The following is a 16,732-nucleotide window of genomic DNA, read 5'->3' as shown; positions in this document are numbered from 1 at the left end:
ATTTACCCGCCCCATTAAAAATCACTGATTACATATTCATTTTTAAGAATGGTTGACATTTAAAATTTTATATTGCAAAATCTAAATTTATCAAACATAAATGAGATTTAATTGCCAATTACACTATTGCCAATCTGACAAAAAAGATAGGTATAATTTTGATTCGTTCACACCGAACGACTATTATTGTGTTGGCTGTTGTCATTCCTTTATTTAACAACCTAGGGCAAAAGAGGTCAGTGCCCCTGACTAAATAGTCAGGTACTGCATGTTTTAAAAATTCTTGCAGCACACCAGTATGCTGTGCTATTAGATAAACATTCTCACACAAGTGTATATGAATGGAGCTGAAATAACAAACGCTGCTTCTTTCTTATTCTGTATTTTAACTCATCTAGCAACTATTCTTGTTTATTCAAAGTACAACACTGAAAATGTGCACCACGGAAAAGCCTGCAGACTTCCTTCCTGCAATATCATACTTAGTAGAAAGCACTCAAATACTTCGCAGTAACATCATTTTCATTTATCAGTTGCCTAATTATTTAAATTGTTGATATGAAAAGGTATCCTGGTCATGAAGGTAAATACAGGGGGGAGCAAAAGTAGGTTTACAGTTGCGAATATGCAAAATAGTTTATTCTTGTATTATTATTTATTAGTTACTATATTATTTTCCATACAAACAACTCTAAGCTTACTTTTGTCCCACACTGTATAATCAGTATGGATAATATATGAAAAACTTTAAACTCCCTAATATTATTACAATAAGGAAATGCTCATTCCATCCCAAAATTTTCATAACCACAAAAGCTATACTTTCTAAAAGTACATATAAGCTATCATAGGGTTACAACAGGATAAAATCTTAACGCTTCCCTCACTCTGTAAAATAAACAGTTAATACAAAATCCAGTTCTGTTCACAAGCAGAAGTGTACAGAAATGACAGAAAGCATTAGATATACAACTGAGAACATAAAATTTGTATCAAATCGGTAAGTCTATTTTATATAGACTTGATTCCTTGCTCCATCAAAGACATTGATAAAGAAAACTTTATCCTTTAAAAAAACATTTTTTTGCTTAAACAAAATATTAACTCATGTTACTCAATGATCAAGTTTCATACAATAAACATGTGCTGATTAAAGTCAACTGCAATTTTCCCTCCTCATATTTCTAATGAGTCATTTTACAATAGCTAGTCAACAGAAAATTTTAGATAATAGAACTATAAATTAGCCAAGTAGCTAATGACTCCTATTTCCTTACCACATCTAACTTCTTAGAATAAATCAAACATCAAAAATTATCTCCTTGTTTAAACAGAGACAAGTGCACAGTACTGTGACAAAACAGATTACCCAATCTCTAACGTGAAGTGACATAATTCCAATTAGACCAGTAATTATTTTTTCTTTTTTTAAAGTACAATACCACAAATGCTCCTGAGACCACTGAAATGAAATAAAAAAGAACACTTACTCATGACTGCAAATGTCTCTGTATGTTGTTCCAATCATATATTAAACCAAAATCTGCTGTCCAAGATTTCTTGGAGGAATACATGTCCTAGTCAAAAAAACAAAGAAAGAGAAATCATATTTCACATAGGTATTTAAAATTAAGTTTTCTAAAAGGAGATGAAAATAATTTAGTTTCAAAATTTTCTCTTTCTAAATAACCCCTTGGTGTCATCTAGATATAAAACTTAGCAATTGATCTTACAACATCATTATCCCATTCATACTTCCCTTTTTCTGTAAGAAGTCACCTCAAAAGTAAATAAAATGTATCAAGTAATTACCACACAGAAACTTATAAAGGTATCCTTTGTCTTAACATTAACCATAGTATTAACCCATTTTACTAAAAATGTATTCCCTCCAACAATACTAAATAAATGTCATAGAAAGAAAGCACTTCAGCTAGGGTAAATATAGCACACACCTGCTAAATTTATTTTGATTGCATATAAATGACTTATATACACTACCAAATAAAGATCAACAAAGTTACTGCTATAGATTTTCTCTAAAAATAGGCATTTTCCTCACTATGAAAGTAATATGGTTTCATTGAATTAAAAAATTGGAAACGACAGCAAAATACAAAAAAAATTCTATCACAGCAAAATGCTATTACATCTATTCAATCACTTGGGGAACATTTCTTTTCAAGGCTTTTTTTTTAATTTCTTAAATATAATTTATAAACACTACATACAAAATTTTGTATTTTGTTCTTTTCATTTGAGTATAACATAAGCATCACTCTGTACTACTATAAATGTAAACTTAATCCTTTGCTAAAATTTACATTATAAGTTTCCTCTTTTGATTAATATATTTTTAAATGAGGTATAAATCAATACTAATGCTAACTTTAAATTCACCAGTGGATGCAAAAATACTTCCCCAAATCTAACATATGAAATTCCACAGATAAGATTATATTAGATATAAAATTTATTGTTGTGATATCTAATGTGTAACTTCCATTCATAAACTGATAAGCTACTTCCTGTAATCACAAGCAATGTGATTACACATGTGATTACATTGTGATGGTTGTTTTATTTTCTAAATCAATTAAGAAAATAGAATAGTACTAAGGACCTCTGCCTCTGAAACACATTAAAGTTAGGATAACATTTTTGAGGAAATAATGCTTTCCCCATCCATATACCTTACTTATGTATGCAAAATACAGAAGAAGTATAAATATATAAACTTACAATTCTGTATGCACAGTATGGCTCACATACTGCAATTAGCAATGGCATTTAATCAAGGAGTTGTCACATTATCCCCTCACCCCCATCCCACAAGTTTTCTTCTTTATCTATGCAGTAGATACTATTAAATGATTTCCATTACCAAATAATCTAATTATCCCCCCAAAAATGAGAAGTTATATGGAAAATCTAAAATACATTATCTACATGTTATTTTCAGAATACATGCTGAAAGGTTCCCACTGTATCAGTACACTTTCTGGATGGTGTTCCACTAAGTCTATTAGATGTGTTTGCCCTCCCAGGAACTGTGAGATTGAACAGTCTAGCTCCGGAGTATGCTGAATGATGACACAATGGCAATCCCATGCTACAAATACAAAAAGTAAATGAAATGTTCGCAGATTACCCAGGAGTTCATTTACTTACACTGCACAGTCTAAGTTTGTTGCCCAGGGACTTTTCTTTTTGTTCATGTATAGATCAGAAGTTTTTTTTATCTTAAACTTAAAATTTCAAAATGGCAATAGCAAAGCAGTTTGAGATTTTTTTTATTATATTTTATTGATTATACTATTACAGTGTCCCAAATTTTTCCCTTTGCCCCCCTCCACCCAGCACCCTCCACTCCCTCAGGCGGTAACCACACCGTTGTTCATGTCCATGGGTCATGCGTACAAGTTCTTTGGCTACTCCATTTCCTATACTGTACTTTATATCCCATAACTATTCTCTAACTACCTATTTGTACTTCTTAATCCCCTCACTTCTTCACCCTTTCCCCAATACCAACCTCTCTTCTGGCAACCATAAGAAACACTCTCCCTATCCATGATTCTGCCTCTGTTCTTATTTGCTCAGTTTGTTTTTTAGATTCAACTGTTGATAGATATGTACTTATTGCCATCTTATTGTTCATAATTTTGACCTTACTCTTATTCTTAAATAAGTCCGTTTAACATTTACTATAATAAAGGTTTGGTGATGAAGAACTCCTGTAGTTTTTTCTTGTCTAGGAAGACATTATCTGCCCTTTGATTCTAAATGATAGCTTTGCTGGGTAGAGCAATCTCATCTGTAGATCCTGCTTTTTATGACTTTGAATATTTCTTGCCAATCCCTTCAAGCCTGCAAAGTTTCTCTTGAGAAATCAGCTGACAGTCTTATGAAAACTTCCCTGTAGGTAACTAACTGCTTTTCTCTTGTGCTTTTAAGATTCTCTCTTTATCTTTAAGCTTTGATACTTAAATTATGATGTGCCTTGAAGTGGGCCTTTTTGCATTTATCTTGTTTGGGATTTTCTGTGCTTCCTGGACTTGCAGGACTATTTCCTTCACCAAATTAGGGACGTTTTCTTTCAATATTTTTTCAAATAGACTTCCAATCTCTTGTACCTTCTCTTCTGTTTCTGGCACCCCTATGATGCAAATGTTGGACCCCTTGAAGTTGTCCCAAAGACTGCTTGCACCATCCTCAGTTTTTGGACTATTTTTTCTTCTTGTTCTTCTGATTGTTTTTTTTGTTGTTGTTGTTGTTGTTTTGTTTGTTTGTTTTTGCTTCCTTATGTTCCAAATCATTGATCTGATTCTTGGCTTCGTCCACTCTACTACGGTTTCCCTGTAAACTGTTCTTTATTTCAACTAGTGTATCCTTCACTTTTGACGGGATCTTTTCCATACTGTTGAGGTCCTCACTAAGTTTCTTGAGCATCCTTACAACCAGTGTTTTGAACTCGGCATCTGATAGATTGCTTATCTCCATTTTGTTTAATTATTCTTCTGGAGTTTTGATCTGTTCTTTCACTTAGGCCATGTTTCTTTGTCTTCTTGTTCTGGCAGCCTCCCTGTGTTTGCTTTTTGTATTAGGTAGAATTGCTTTGACTCCGTGTCTTGGTAGTGTGCCATGTCCTATAGAGTCCAGTGGCACAGCCTTCCTTTTTACGCTAACTGGGGACTCAAGGAGTGCCCTTGTGTGGGCTAAGTACACCCTCCTCTTGGTAGTTGAGCCTTGATTGCTATTGTCAGGTTAATGGGAGGGATTTATCCATGTCAGTCACCTGCTAGGAAGGGTTGTGACCACTGACCACCAACCTCCACCGTCCATGAAGGATCAGCTGTGCAGGGGCAGGATGGTGTTGCTCCAAAGTGGTCTGTAGCTGTCCACTCGGTGTACAGGCTCTCCGGTTTCCCAGGTGGTGCAGGACAACATCAGCCCCTACCAGTGTTTTGCCCAGATCCACCCTGCCTGAACTATAAAGCAATCTGAGATGGCTACTACTTGTGGGGCTTTAAGATTCCCAGGAGAATCCAAGCTGTGACTCTCAGCTGGCTGCTGCTAGTGCCAGCCCTGGGGACACTTAGCAAGAGGTACAGTGGCTGGGGACTCACTGAGGCCGGCTGTTGTTTCTTTGACAGTATTTAGGAAGTTGTGAAACATGAACCAACACCAGGCATCCATATAAAAAAGTCAATGGTTAACAGTTTGGTGGGCCTGTAAGTTGGATGGGACAGAGTCTCAGGGGATCTCCAAGGTGGGGCAAACAGTGTTAGCTAGGTTGATGGAGTTTCAGGCAAGGCACCCTCCTGCCAACTCTGTGGCTTTGTTGGGGAAGGACTCAGCAAAGGCACTATGGCTTCTTCCCACCTTTCTGTCCAGGTGAAAGCTGTCCCCCAGTTCCCACCTTAATGCCAGACACTTCAGTTGCTCCCCATATGCCACTGGAGCCTTTCAAGCTGCTACCCTGGTACTGGAGTGAGTCTGAGTAAGTCTGTATTGTGGGTTCTTTAAGGGGACTCCAGAAGTTTCTTCCACCATCTCAATCCCACCAGTTTTTACAGCCAGAAGTTATGGGGAGTCATTTTCCTGGCACTGGAACCCTGGGCTGTGGTGCTTGGTGTGGAACTAGGACTCCTCACTCCCACAATATCCCTCCCAAATGTTTACCCACCAAACGTAGATGTGGGACCAGCCCATCCCACATCTCTGCCCCTCCTACCAGTCTGGATGGATGTGGTTTCTTTAATTCCATAGCTGTCATACTTTCATTCAACTCAATTTAGACAGTTCTGAGTGATGGATGTACTTTTATATTTTAGTTGTAATTTTGATGTGGTTGTCTAAGGAGGTGAGCTACGTTTACCTATTCCACCATTTTTACCCAAGTCATTCAAAGCACTTTGTACTAAGCAGCATGTCCCTCCTGCCACTACTCATAAGTTGCCAAATAAATACCTACTCATGGATAGAAGTTCCTAAGAGATATCAAGAGTTTTTTCAGCACTAAAAATAGTAACTCAAGCCCTGACTGGTGTGGCTCAATGCATTGGATGTCATCTCGCAAACTGAAAGGTCACTGGTTCGATTCCTAGTCAGGGCACATGCCTGAGTTGTAGGCTGGATTCCCTGCTAGGGGCATGTGAAAAGCAACCAATCAATATGTTTCTCACGTTGATGTTTCTCTCTCTCTCCCCCCTACCTCCCTCCTCTATAAAAATTTAAAAATCGTTTATAAAAATGTCCTCAGGTGAGGATAAAAATTAAAAAAATTAACAAAATGCTTTAAAAAAATAATAAACTCAAGCTCTTTCCACCATCTTTCCACTGCACTATAATGGTGCACGTGAATGTCCTGGCTGATGTTCTCAAGAGTATCAACAATGCAAAGAGAGGCAAATGCCAGGTTCTTATTAGGCTGTGCTCCAAAATCATCACTTGGTTTCTAACTGTGATGATGAAGCATGGTTAAGTTATATTGATGAATTTGATACTATTGATGACCACAGAGCTGGGAAAATTTTGAACCACACAGGCAGGTTGAACAAGTGTGGGGTAATCAGCCCCAGATTTAATGTGCTACTCAAAGATCTAGAAAAATGGCAGAATAACCTGCTTCTGTCCTATCAGTTTGGCTTCATTGTACCAAAAATGTCAGTGGGTATCATGGATCATGAAGAAGCAAGACAAAAACACACAGGAGGGGAAATACTGGGATTCTTTGTCTAGGGATGTAATACATATGTGCAAATAAAATGCTCAATGGGAAAAAATAGTAAACTCAAAAATACTAGATTTACAACCTTACCGTATGAGGTGATAAATGTATATAAGTACATGACAATGCATAAGTTAAAATTAATGTAAAATGTCATGCAGTAATTCTTAGAAACATTTTTAATTTTTTTATAACTAAACTCAGTTGTTCAAGATTCTTTATGCTAACCACGGCTTTGAAATACAGATTCTCCCATCTACTTTCAGAGTACGTAGTCTACCAATTTTTTTAAGCAACTAAGCAGTTTAGTGGCACTAAGAAAATTTTCACATCCCCTTTCTCTTCCCCAAATGCTATTCCTTCCCATTGGACAAACGAGGAAGAAAAAAATATTACTTGCTATTCTTCACACCATCCAAGAGGGAAAAAGTAATTTACCTTATCCACAATTTCATATAAAAAGCATATTGGGGTATTTCTGCAAAATATGGCCTTTAAATTCATTTTCCAGGAAATTGAGCTATTGCTGTTTATTCTCGTTCTCATATTCTTATTCTCTTATAACTCTAATATGGACTTTTTTCAAGTAACTCCTCCAACTTTTATGACAAAACTTGATATACATAAATGATAAGGCTACAGCAGGCCTAAGGATAACCCAAACTGATAGGGAATTCAGGGTCTAGATAAAAGGAAAACAAGGACTACCATAACCTTTTCATTACTGCAGCACTAAACATAGCCTAAAAATAATTTCAGCCACTTTTAGACAATTAAGTCCTCTGGAAGTATCTAAAAGAATGTCAAGTTTTTTAATTTATTGATTTTAAAGAGGGAGGAGGGGGGAGGGGAGAGACAGAAATAGAGATGATATATATATAGAGATAGAGATAGAGATACAGAGGGAGGGAGGAAGAAGGAGAAACATCGATTTGTTGTTCCACTTATTCAGATTTTTTAATTAACTGATTTTAGAGAGAGAGAAGAAGAAAAGGAGGGAGGGAGGGGGAGAGATAGAGAGAGAAAGAAAGAAGGGAGGGAGGGAAGGAGGGAAAGGGAGAAACACAGATTTGTTGTTCCACTTATTTATGCATTCACTGGTTGATTCCTGTATGTGCTCCAACTGGGGGTTGAACCTGCAACCCTGGAGCACTGGGGTGATGCTCCAACCAACTTAGCTACCCAGCCAGGGAAGAATTTCTGACTTTTATAACACCTGATAATCTATTCTAGAATTAGCTCAACAGACCCAATTATTTTAAAACTTAAATTTAATGTCCTAACTGATGTAATTCAGTTGCTTGGAGTGTCTAGACCAAAAGGTCACAGGTTCAATTCCCAGTCAGGGCACATACCCAGGTTGTGGGTTCAATCCCCAGTCAAGGTGCGTAGGAGAACGCAATCAATCAATGTTTCTCTCTCACACTGACTGATGTTTCACCCCCCACCCCCGCGCTGCCGCTTCCTCTCTCTCTAAAGCAATGAAGAAATGTCCTCTGGTAGGGTTAAAAAAAATAAAAAAATAAAACATAAGTTTAATAGAATTCTAAACCAAAACATATGATATCACATTCTATTGTTTCTAATACCATTCTTTCAGGAGATCAAATTAACATTAATTTATTTCCTTGTATGATAATTTCTCCTCTGGAAAAAAATACATGAAGAACTCCAATCTCCACTAACAGTTGATGTGGTCTCCATATCTTTTTTTTACTCTCATCAAAAATTATAACTTTAAAAAATCAAATGTAATATTGAAGACATGAAGCTAAGTGAAATAAGCCAGTCAAATATTCTGTGGTTCCACATATGCAGTACCTAGAGAAGTCAAATTCATTAGGACATATAGTAGAATGGTAGCTGCCAGGGGCCTGGGGAGTGGGAAAGGGGAGTTAGTGTTCAACAGGTACAGAGTTTCAGTTTGGAAAGATGAGAAAATTTCTGGAGATAGACGGTCATGGTTGTAAATCAATGTAAATGTACTTAATGTCACTGAACTGCACACTTAAAAATGGTTAAAATGGTAAATCTTATGTATATTTTACCACAATGAACAAATACAAATTTCCTAAAAAGGATCAAATTTACCTATGGTTCCAAAAGAGTAAGTGAATCCTAAAGTAACAGAAATTGATTACAAAGAGTATCTGTTTTTATTAATATTTTTATATTTTAATATCCTTAAGTTCTTCATAAAATAAGAAGACAAAATAATTAACTGTTTCTCATAATTTTTAACTTTATAAAGTTTCTGCCTGAGGAACTTCTAACACTCTGCTATGAATTTTTCAATTTTATCACTTAAAAAAAGAACATCAACTAAACCAAAGCTATCAGAGATCTGTTTTCAAGATTCTTGTGCCCAAATGACTTGTGAACTTTTGTTACATGACACCTAAAAATGCTTGGTAAAAATATAAGAATTATCCTTTTAAATGCATAGCAAAGCTCACAAGAAACTCAAAAACAAAAATAATGAATGAATGAATGAATGAATAATAAATAAGAGCACAGAGAGTGGAGTAAGTAGGCAATGATGCCAGCAACTGCCTAGAGGCATCTGACAATCTCCCATAACCACGCTGTATTGTCCCACACTGTAGCCACTAGATACATGTAGCTATTTAATTTTAAATTAATTAAGGTCACGTAAATTTTTAAATTCAGTTCCTTTCTTGCATTACCCACATTTCAAATGTGGCTATTGGCTGCTCTATTATAAAACTGAAAGAAATTCTGTTAGACAATGCTGAACAGCTTTCAGTATTAACAGTTTTTATAGGACAAAACCAAACCTTTATGCTATACAATATGGGAAGTCACACTACAAATACGCACATAAAGTCTGGCACCTGAAGGACTAGATCTTCAATAAAAAGAACAAACTATGGAAAAATATACACCCTAAAAGGAAGCTATATGGAAAATTCTCCCAAGTCTAGGTTTATTTGTGTTTGGAGAGTGGGAAGGGAATATTCCCTGGAAATCTGTGACCAAACCAACCTTCACACCAGTTTCTAGTTCAAATTCCAACTACTTTTATGTTGTGAAAATCTTAAGTGGCCCTGGGTTGACAGCGTCCTCAATTGTAAATCCCCTCTGGGAGAAAGCAGTATTAAGTCTTATAAGAATTTCCACAGATAAAGTGACAATAAAAATTAGCTCAAAATTTTAAACTATGTGCCATAAGCAAAATTCAATAGAAATAAGTAGGTTAATCAAAAATATTTTTAAAAAAGAACAATGTTTCAAAATACAACATAAAACAGAAACTATGAACAAAAAAGAGGCAACGTGAAAAAGAATCAAGTGAAAAATAGGGTAACTAAAATTAAACCCCAAAGGACAAATTCAGCAAGGTAGATACTGCTAAAGAGAACTAATGAACTAGATCATATAACTGAAACTATCTAGAATGCAACAAAGTAAAACTATAAAGGAAGATTAAGGGACATTTAAAATAGATTAAAACATTTAATATATATATTAGTTGGATACATATCCAACTGGAGTTTTAGAACAAATACATGACAAATGAAGGGGAAATAATATGCAAAAAGAGCTGAGAACATTCCTGAATTGATTAAAGATACAAATATACAGATTCAAGTTCAGCAAATTCCAAGTATAATTAAAAGGAAATGGACATCTGGAGACATCATAGTAAAATGGCAAAATATCAGCAATGAAGAGTTCTTAAAAGCAACCAGAAACAAAAGACAAGTTGCTATCCAAGGAAAAATTAGACTTGAAAGTTGGTTTATCTACTCCAACAATGGAAGCCAGATACTATAATAGCACCCTCAAAGTTCTGAGAAAATAACAATTAAATTATCATTTAATACCAACTAAGCTAAACCATTTTTTTCCCAACAAAACGGACAAAATAAAGAAATTTTCAGAAACAAATGGATGTAACATACTGCAAATAGATCCTCATTAAGGATGCTTCCAAAACTGTAGTTCACAGCGATGGAAAGTGATGCCAAAATGAAGGTCTGAAATATGGGAAAGGGTGGTAAGAAAAGAAAATTATAAGAAGGTCCAAGATGGCAGAGTAGGTAGAAGCTGCACTGATGGAGGAATGATGGCTCAAGGGGTGCCAGCCATACAACGAGAGGCGGAGTTGTGTGGCTTGGAAGGGAGGACTGGAGAGACAGCAGCCAAGATTCCTGTGTTGAGCCCCCTACCACATGGCCCACAGGTGCCATCTTTCCTGGGCTAAGCACTCTCCCCACATAGCATTAGCCTGGGGAGCTACACTAGCTCTATCCTAATGACTCCCTAAGACCTCACTCTGTGGCAAAGGTCCTCAGCCCCCAAGAGGTGACAGTTGGCTTTGGTTAATGCTGAGACTTGCTAAGTGGCCTCCGACCCAGCACTGATGCTAAGACAGAAACTATACTGACATGGTGAACACTACACATACCTGTCTGGTGACCCTCTGATTCATGCAATCACTTACTGTCCAAGGCTCCTCAAGTGGCTCAGTCTAACAGTGACTTAGCCAACAGGGGGCCTTGGGCCTCTTGCAGACCTTCTGCAAGCCCAATATTGATGGGTGCCAGCCTCAGTTTGCAGCTTGGCTCCTCCCACATGTACCCAGGCCCAGCAGAGGCCACTACCAAGAGATTCACTACCTGTGAATCACTTCATTGCTCCTAAAGATAACACAGGGCCGGTCACAGGTAGCATTGTCACTGATCTGCACCAGAGTCCCTCCCAAGAGACCCCAGAATCAACACAACCAGGGGCTGGCTTCAGACTACAACAGAGTACCACCAGATTAGCTAAACAAGTGGCACACCCAAAAGGAAGTCACAGTAGGCTAGGGCAAATTCCACTTTGTGGGGTTGGCCTCCAAACAGCCACTTATACACTGTGATCATGGCCAGTTCCCACAGTCAGCCAGCCTAAGGGTCAACCTTACCCATGGATGTGTCGACAGCAATTAAGGCTCAACTACAACAAGAGGCCACACATAACCCCACAAAGGCTATTCTTGTAGCACCCAGGTCAGGTGATCAAGGACACTGTGCCATTGGGCCCCACATAACGCCTACTACATAAGGCCACCCAACCAAGGTTCGGAGAAAAAGCAGAGTGACCTAATAAATAGAAACAAACACAGACAGGCAGCCAAACTGGGGAGACAAAGAAACAGCATGAAACTAAAAAGGAGAAATTTCCAGAAAAAGAACTAAATAAAATAGAGATAAGCAATCTACCAGATATAGATTCCAAAAAAAAAAGTTACAAGGATTGTAATGGATGCAAGGGGAAAATACATGAATTCAGGATAACTTCAACAGAGAGACAGTAAGAATAAAAAAGGATACAGAAACCAAATAAGAACTATTCAAAAATGAGGAATATAATAATTGAAATGAAAAATTAATTCAAAGAAAAGTCAACAGCAGATTAGATTGAGCAGAGGATCAAATCAATGATTTGAAAGACAAGGTAGGAAAAAACACTCAATGAGACCACGAAAAAAAAAATCCAAAAAAGTGAGGATACGTTAAAGGATCTCTGGGACAACAGCAAGTGTAACAACATTCACATCATGGAGGTACCAGAAGAAGAGAGAGCAAGGAATTGAGAACCTATTTGAATAATAATGACTGAAGACTTCCTTAAACTGGTAAAGTAAAACAAACACACACACACACACACACACACACACACACACACACACACACAGTCCAGGAAGCACAGAGAGTCCCAAACAAGATGGATGCAAACAAGCCCACACCAAAGGTGAAAGACAAAGAACCTTAAAAGTAGCAAGAGAAAAGACAGTTACTACAACAGAGCTCCTGTAAGACTATCAGCTGATTTCACAACAGAAACTTTTCAGGACAGAAGAGACTGGCACAAAATATTCAGTCATGAAAAGCATGGACCTACAACCAAGACTACTATACTCAGCAAGGCTATCATTTAAAATTGAAGTAGAGATAAAAAGCTTCCCAGGCAGGACAAAGCAAAACAAGTCCATCACCACCAAATCAGTATTACAAGAAATGTTAAAGGGGAAAAGGAGGAAGAGGTTGGGGGTAGGGGGTGAGTGAAGGAGGAGATAAATGGAATAATAAATGGGAATATCATACCTATCAGTAATCACTCTAACTATAAATGAATTAAATGCTCCAATCAAAAGACATGGAGTAGGAGCCCGAGCTGGTGTGGCTCAGTGGACTGAGCACCAGCCTGCAAACCAAAGGGTCGCTGTTTCGATTCCCCGTCTAGGGTACATGCCTGGGCTGCACACCAGGTCCCCAGCAAAAAACATGGAGTAAGCGAATGGATAAGAAAACAAGACCCATATACATGTTATTTACAAGAGACCCACTTCAGATCAAAAGACACACAGACTGAAAGTAAAGGGATAGAAAAGATATTTCATGCAAATGAAAACCAAAATAAGCAGCAGGGATAGCAATATTTATATCAGACAAAATAGGCTTTAAAACAAAGGCTATAATGAGAGACAAAGGAGGATGTTACATAATGATAAAGGAAACAATCCAACAAGAGGGTATAACTTGGGTAAACATGTATGCACATAACATAGGAGAACCTAAATATATAAAGCAAATACTGATTGACATAAAGAGAGAGATCAATAGTAATTCAGTCATAGTAGGGGACTTTAAAACCCCATTGACATCAATGGATAGATGATCCAGGCAGATAATCAACAAGGAAACAGGCCTTAAATGACACATTAGACCAAACAGACTTAATTGATATTTTCAAAGCACTTCACTCCAAGACAGCAGAATATTCTTTTCAAGTAAACATGAAACATTTTCCAGAATAGAATACATTAGGCCACAAATAACTTTCAATAAATTTTAAGAAGACTGAAATCACATCAAGCATCTTCTCTGACCACAATGGTATGAAAATAGAAATCAATTAAAAGAAAAACACTGAAAACACACACAACACATGGAGACTAAATAACATGTTACTAAACAATGAATTCGTTAACAATTAGACCAAGGAAGAAATTGAAAGGTACCTTGAGACAAATAAAAATGAAAACACAACAACCCAAAATCCATAGAACACAGCAAAAGCAGTCCTAAGAGGTAAATTCATAGTAATATAGGCCTACCTCAAGAAACATGAAAAATCTCAAATAAATAACCTAACTGTACATTTAAAGGAACTAGAAACAGAAAAGCAAACAAAACACAAAATGAGTAAAAGAAATTAAATAATAAAGATCAGAGCAGAAATAAACAAAATAGAGTATAAAACAAATATAAAAGAACAATGAAACCAAGAGCTGGTTCTTTGAAAAATAAACAAGAATGATAAACCTTTAGGCAGACTCACCAAGAAAAAAAGAGATGACCCAAATAAATAAAATCAGAAATGAAAGAGAAATTACAATTGATACCACAGAAATACAGAGTATTATAAGAAAATACTATGGACAATTAAACACCAACAAATTGGACAACCTGAAAGAAACAGGTTAATTCCTAAAAATATACAGTCTTCCAAGACTGAATCAAGAAGAAACAGAAAATGTGAACAGACCAACTACAACAAATGAAATCAAATCAGTAATCAAAACACTCCCAAAAAATTAAAGTCCTGGACCAGATGGCTTCAAAGGTGAATTTTATCAAATATTCAAATAATTAACATCTATCCTTTCCAAACTGTTCTAAAAGTCAAGAGGGAAGCTCATTTTACAAGGCATTATCCTGTTTCCAAAACCTGACAAAGACAAAACAAAGAAAATTATAGGCTAATATTCATGATAAACATAATCCAGCAATACATATACATTAAAAAGGTCATACATCATCATCAAGTGGGATTTATTCTTGGGTCGCAATGTTAGTTCAACACTCACAAATCAATTACCATGATACACCACCTAACCAAAATGAAGAATAAAAAATCCTATCATTAGTTGAAATAAAAGCACTGACAAAATCCAGAATCTATTTTTGATAAAAAACTATCAGCAAAAAGGGAATAGAGAGAACATACCTCAACAATACAAAGAATTTATATGGCAAATCCACAGCTAATATACTCAATGGGGAAAAGGTAAAAGTGTTTTTCTTAAGATCAGACACAAGACAGGGATGCCCACTTCCACATTTCTTATTCAACATTGTATTGGAAGTCCTAGCCACAGCAATTATAGAAAAAGAAATAAAAGGCATTTAAATTGACAAGGAAGAGGTAAAACTGTCATTATCTGCAGATGACATGATACTAGATAAAGAGAATGCTTAAAGATTCCACCAGAAAATTACTAAAACTAATCTCCAGAAATCAGTTTTTATACACTCATAATAAGCTATCAAAAGGAGAAACTAAAAAGCAATCCCATTTAGAATTGCATCAAAAAATAAAATAAAAATACCTAGGAATAAATTCAACCAAGGAGGTAAAAGATCTGCACTCAGAAAATTTTAAGACACTAAGGAAAGAAACTGAAGAGCATACAAATAAATGAAAGCATATACATGTGCATGAACAGGAAAATTAACATTGTTAAAATGTCCATAATACCCAAACAATCAATAAATTCAATGCAATTCCTATCAAAATACGATGGTGTATTTCACATAAGTAAAACAAATAATCCTAAAATTTATATGGAATCACAAAAGATCCCGAATAGCCACAGCAATCTTGAGAAAGAAGAAAAAAAGTTGGAGGAATCATGCTGATATCAAGGTTGCAGCAAACAAAATAGCATATTACTGGCCTAAAAACAGACACACAGATTAGTGGAACAGAATAGAGAGCCCAGAAATAAATCCATGCCTTTATGGTCAATACATGCCAAAGGAGGCAAAATATACAATGTAACAAAGAGTCTATTCTATAAAAGCTGTTGGGAAAACTGTACAGACACATGCAAAAAATTAAACTATACCATCTTATTCCAGATACATGAATAAACTCAAAATGGATTATAAGACCTAAATGAAGGATCTGAAACCATAAAACTCGTAGAAGAAAACACAGGCAGTAAACTCTGACGTTTCTCTTAGCAGTATTTTTTCTGATGTATTTCCTGGGCAAAGGTAACATTAAAAAAATAAAGAAATGGGACCATATGAAACTAAAAAGTTTTTGTATAGCAAAGGGAACCATCAAAACAAAAAGACTGTACAGAAAATAAAATTATAAAAAAGAAAATTGTAAGCATGAACAAATGCAAATACTAGAGGTATAATGTAAATTAGTTATGAAAAGTATCTAAATACTGAGCAAAAATAGCATGTAATCTAGAAGGGAGATAACTGGAATGAAATATTCCCAGTTTCTTATAGTTATTCAGGAGCAAGATGTGGCAAACACCAGCTTTTGTTCACATGTCTTCTTTCACTTACTTTCCTTGCCATGGCTTCCCCTGGGGGCCACCCCATGGATTTGGGGTCCTGGCCATATAAATGTTGAAAGCTGGGCAGAACTGACACTGTACCAGTTTTTATTGGAGGCTTTAAGAAAATTGATCGAGCTTGTCTGTGTTTTCTTGCACCCCTCCACCTTACCCCAGGTAGCTGCTGGTCCCAGAATACATAGGTACCTGGCATGTCACTGCACCCAACCCATAGCTTATGGCCAATCCCAGCCAAACCCAGCAGAGACTGCCAAACGTGTGAGCTAGAAGTTAATGCTTGTCGTGGTACACCCCTGAAATTTAGCTGTTGTTTGTCACATAGCAACAGATGACTAATGCAGAGGATAAATATGTTAACTTTAAATGCAAATAAATTTGTGAGTTTTAATTTTACTAAAACTTTTTATTCACTAAATTTGTTAATATACACTATGTACATGTATACATACATACATATACATATATAATGATGCTATTTATATAAAGTTCCAAAATATGTAAAATTAACAATATGTAATGTAACTATAAAGAAAAGCAAGAGAACACTAGACCCCAGAGCTGAGACTGCTGGTTTCCTGAGGAGTAGTGGGAGATGCAATACCAGA

At 36.2% G+C, this 16,732-nt stretch overlaps 1 protein-coding gene and 1 pseudogene across 1 annotated transcript in view; one reads left to right on the top strand and one right to left on the bottom strand.

Annotated features, from left to right (window-relative positions):
* USP6NL (USP6 N-terminal like) overlaps positions 1–16,732 on the bottom strand; it is a 175,453-nt gene that overhangs the window by 145,042 nt on the left and 13,679 nt on the right. The window contains exon 2 of the mRNA XM_054593783.1: positions 1,491–1,577. Within this exon, the coding sequence (XP_054449758.1) occupies positions 1,491–1,494 (4 nt within the window). The 5' untranslated portion in view covers positions 1,495–1,577. The remainder of the gene's footprint in view (positions 1–1,490; positions 1,578–16,732) is intronic.
* Positions 6,353–6,744, top strand: LOC129087018 (40S ribosomal protein S15a-like; annotated as a pseudogene).

Source organism: Pteronotus mesoamericanus, unplaced genomic scaffold, assembly GCF_021234165.1.
Source record: "Pteronotus mesoamericanus isolate MK-2021 breed Mesoamerican mustached bat unplaced genomic scaffold, CSHL_Meso_final contig_130, whole genome shotgun sequence".
Classification (NCBI taxonomy): Eukaryota; Metazoa; Chordata; class Mammalia; order Chiroptera; family Mormoopidae; genus Pteronotus; species Pteronotus mesoamericanus.
This window is presented reverse-complemented; position numbering and strand designations above follow the sequence as displayed.